At 52.6% G+C, this 4376-nt stretch overlaps 1 protein-coding gene across 1 annotated transcript in view; it reads right to left on the minus strand.

Moving 5' to 3' along the window:
• The window catches only part of Camk1 (calcium/calmodulin-dependent protein kinase I), a gene marked incomplete at its 5' end in the record, with an annotated part of 9741 nt that extends 7627 nt beyond the window's left edge, over positions 1-2114 (minus strand). Inside the window, 1 exon segment of the mRNA XM_013509086.1 lies at positions 2000-2114. Coding sequence (XP_013364540.1) covers positions 2000-2082 — 83 coding nt within the window.
• Positions 2115-4376: the final 2262 nt, after the last annotated feature.

Here is a 4376-nt window from a genome sequence, read left to right on the forward strand (position 1 = left end):
GCTTGCCAGGCAGGCACTTTGCCGCTAAGCTAAATCCCCAGCCCCTTATGAGCATTTAGATCACACATGTTGATTCATCCTTTTCCTGCCAAAGCCAATCTGGGTCATAGCTAATTTAATATCTTATAGAAACATGAAGGACCATCATCATCGCTTAGGAACTTTTTACAAATGTAGAATCTCTCGCAAGCCAGGGATTTAGCTCAGTGGCACGGCACCTGCCTGGCAAGCGTGAGGTCCTGAGTTCAATTCCCAGTGTGTGTGGGGGGAAACCTCAGCACACCAGACTTCCTAAATAAAAATCTACATTTTATTTTATTTTATGGTACCAGGAATCAAACTCAGGACCTTGCACTTGCCAGGCAAGTACTTATGCCACTGAGCTATATCCCTAGCCCAAAATCTACATTTTGGCAAGGTCCTCAAGTGGTTAATATCTTTGCTGAAGTTTAGGAAGCAGGAGTTTAGACCAGGTTTCTAGAAAGGAGCAAATAATTTCATTTACACTGAAGTCACTGATTAAGGACTCTCTAGGGTTTTCTTTCCACATCTGTTTGCTTTCCTTGAGCAATATGAAGTCATAAATCAGCCAGGTTAGGGTCTATGCCTGTAATCCCAGCTACTAGGAAAGCTGAGACAAGAAGGACTGTGAGTTCAAGGCCAGCCTGGGCAATTTAGCAAGACCCTGGCCCAAAATTTCAAAATGTATTTCAGACATCTCAGTAGTAGAGTGCTTGCTTAGCATACGTGAGGACCTAGGTTCAGTTCCCAGGGCCACAGATATTTTTTTAAAAAGTCATAAAGGAAAGCATTCCTTGTGGTGACATTTTAATCATCAGGGCTCAGGGACTACTGTGGTCACCTCAGCACTAGTCTCCAGCTTTGGTCCTCTCCAGTCTGCCCTCCACCCTGGCCAGTTTGATAGTCTGGAATTGTAGACCCACACTAAGTTTTAAATGGCATTCTGTAGCCAGGTGGGTGGCCATGCCTATAGTCACAGCACTCCGGAGTCTGAGGCAGGAGGATTGCCGAGAGTTCATTTGAGGCCAGCCTGAACTACATAGCAAGACCCTGTCTCAAAAAGAAAAGAAAATAAGAAAAAAGAAAAGGCTTCCTATGGCCCACGGGATAACATCCAGCCTTCTCAGCCTGGTTTTCAAAAACCTGCATGTTCTCTGTTCCCCTTCATCTCCATTTTAAGCTCTACCAGGCTGTCTACCTCTTTTGACATACACCATGCCTCTGACCCTTCACTTCTACAGTAAGTCCCCGACTTAGGAACTTTCACAAGTGTACTGTATAAGACTCTGTCAGCTTACAAACAAATCCGACTTATGAAAATTCTCTTGGAAAGGACTTCGTTCCTAAGTTGGGACTTCCAGTTCTTTCCCTTCGGTGTAGTTGCCCTTCTTCCTCTCTGAACATGCGTACCTCTCGTCCTTTAGTACCAGTTCTAATGCCCACTTCTCCAGGCAGAAGCCACAGCTGTCTCTGGGCTCTGCAAAGCCCTCATTCCCAAGCTGAATGGAGCACAGCACACACACTTGTCATCTTCTGTGATTCTGCCTTCCCTACATGTCTAGGGTCCACTTGATGGGCAGAGATGAGGTTTTAGTTGTTTCTGGATCCCCAGCACCAAGAACAGAGCCGTGTGCAGCCTCAGTTTCCAAACCCAGGCCAGGAAACTCAGCTCTTGCCACCAAGCTGGGTAAGTGGCCCTTTCATCCTCTCTTCCTTCCTTCTTTCCATTAGTAATATTTGGCCATGTAAAAGCAGCCCCTATCCCAACCACGGTCAGCAGAAATGAAAGTTGGGGTCAGCCTCAGCTGTGGCAAGGCCAACACAGGCCCAGGCTGTAGGAAATAGGAAGTGTTGATCAACTGATCAGAGGAAGCACCACCCGGACCCAGCCTCCCCCAGCTCTCCAGGCCAGGGTGAGGCCCTTCCCAATTCCACCCTCCCAAATGCAGAGCCCCCGCCCACCCACCCCAACACTCACGTGCCCAGAACATCTCGGAAGTCATAGATGTCCCTAATGTCCTCTGCCTGCTTCCAGCTGGGGCCTTCCACTGCCCCCGGCATGGCCCACTGCTCCCTGGCAACAGCCAGGGCTCCTGGAGGGGAACAGAGGAAGGGGACTCAGCCAGGCCCAGCCTTCTCTCTGGGAACTAACCACATTCCTTCTTCAGTTTTACAACTGCACCTACTCACCCCTTGATCCACTCATTTAACAAAATCATTCAACATTCATTCACCAGTCATGTGCTCACTCAAGAACGCCGCGCATGGTGGCGCACGCCTGTAATCCCAGCATTTGGGAGGCTGAAGCAGGCGGAACACTGTGAGTTTGAGACCAGCCTTGGCTACAAAGTGAGTCCAAGGCCAGCCTCAACTACATAACGAGACCTGTCTCAAAAAGACCAAAAAAACGGGGCTGGGGATATAGCTCAGTGGCATAAGCGCCTGCCTGGCAAGTGTGAGGTCGTGAGTTTGATCCCTGGTACCGCAAGAACATTTCCTCCACAAATTCTTATGCCTGGAGAAAAAATTTTGATGATGGCAATGTAATTTTTTACTCAACAAAGCCATGCACTTCTTTATTCCTTTATTCACATTTGTATCCACTACTCCCTTTCCAAATTCAGATACCCAAGGAAACCCTGATCTCTGAGAGGACAGCAGATGGCACCTAGCACAGCCTGTCCAGGTACAGTGCCCTGGACTATTCCCTGTCCCTGGGACTAGAAAAGTCCTGGCCTTGGCCTGGGAACTGCTGGGGTGTCTCCTCTCCCCCTCCCTCTTCTCCCTGCCCTGGCCTCTCGGAAATCAGGTTTCCGGCAGCCGGGGCTTCCAGCAATATCTCAGCCACGTTTTTAAATAGCTCCTTCTCACTGTTACCATGGCAACAACAGCCACAGCTGGAGCTCCCCAGGCTTCTCCCTCCCAACTCCCCCTCTGGGTCCTGGCAGCTTGAGATAGTCCCACCCAATCTTCCCTCCTTGCTTCATCTCACTCTGATCCTGCCTGGACTTTCCCACTCTGAGGCCTCTGCTCCTCTCACAGGAGAGTGAGTTCTCTCCCCACTTATCAGATGGGGAATGGGGAGCCTGAGGTCAGAGGTGGGCAGGGCCCAAGTGAAACCATAGGTGCCCAAATGACACCAGCTGGGGTCCCAGCCAACCTTGCTGAGAGCAGAGGCCATGGAGGAGCTGTCCTCGCAGCTGGTCTTTCCAACATGAAGCTAGACGGGGGCCCTTTCAGACAACATAGCCTCGAAGCCTTGTCCAGGGCCACAGAAGGCAAAGCCAGACACAGCCCAGCATGCTGTGCGGCCTAGGGAGTCTCTCCTCCTCTGTCCCTCTCCTGGAAAGAAGATCTGGTGTGAGATTCTTCCTCCGATGGGACTCTGCTCTGGGACAGAAACTCTGAGAAAGGAAACTTGAAGGCAAGCCCCAGAGGCAGTCTTAGGGGGGCACCTAGAGCTCCAGTAGATACAACCCTTGTATTTCTACACACATCCCTGCACCAGAACCCACCCCAAGCCTCATCCACACCCCTGAACCCAGACACCTGCCTCCAGGACCCATCTTGTATCCAGACAACATGTACACCCAGATGTCAGTACACAGGTCCACACACCCTCCCAGGCACCATCACCCTAACACCTGCCTGCCATCCAACGCCCCTCACTCAGACTTTTTTTCTGACAGGGTCCTGCTATGTAGTGCAGCCTGGCCTTAAATTTGAAGCAATCCTCCTGCCCCAGCCTCCTCAGTGCTGGGATTACAGGACACACCTGGAGTCCTCACTCAGACTTACACTCCAAAGCACACATTCCAGCCAGGAGCTAGGGCAAAGGCAGGAGGACCACAAATTCAAGGCCAGGCTTGAGACCTTGTCTCAAAAAACCAAAAAAGACAAAACATACATCCACGCACACCTGGACAAGACGACCGGAGCACATCTCTAAGCCAGACTGCCGGCTTCCTGCGCACCTTCCCCTCCAGCTCCTCTCCCCCACACCTAGAAATTCCCGTCCTCCAAAGCACATCCCAACTCTTACACACCGGACTTCAAACACGCTCAGTACACAGCGGCCCCGGCCCCCAGCCGGACCTCAGCCCGGAGCACCGCGGCCACCGCATCCCCAGGGTCCCCACCCACAAGGGGCACCGGGGCCCGCCTCGGACCCCGCGCCTGACCGCCCAGTCACGCCTGACCCCGCACGCTGACCGCCTAGCTCAGCTGGCAGCGGCGCCCGCCCTTCGCCGTCGCGGAGCGGCTGAGACCCTGGCCCGCCCGCCCCTGCGGAGCCCGGCTCAGGTGGTGGAGGGAAGGGCCCAGCCCAGTCCCAGCCCCAGGGCCAGCGCCCGGCT

The sequence above is a fragment of the Chinchilla lanigera genome, unplaced genomic scaffold, assembly GCF_000276665.1.
Source record: "Chinchilla lanigera isolate Chin_1 unplaced genomic scaffold, ChiLan1.0 scaffold00160, whole genome shotgun sequence".
Taxonomy (NCBI): Eukaryota; Metazoa; Chordata; class Mammalia; order Rodentia; family Chinchillidae; genus Chinchilla; species Chinchilla lanigera.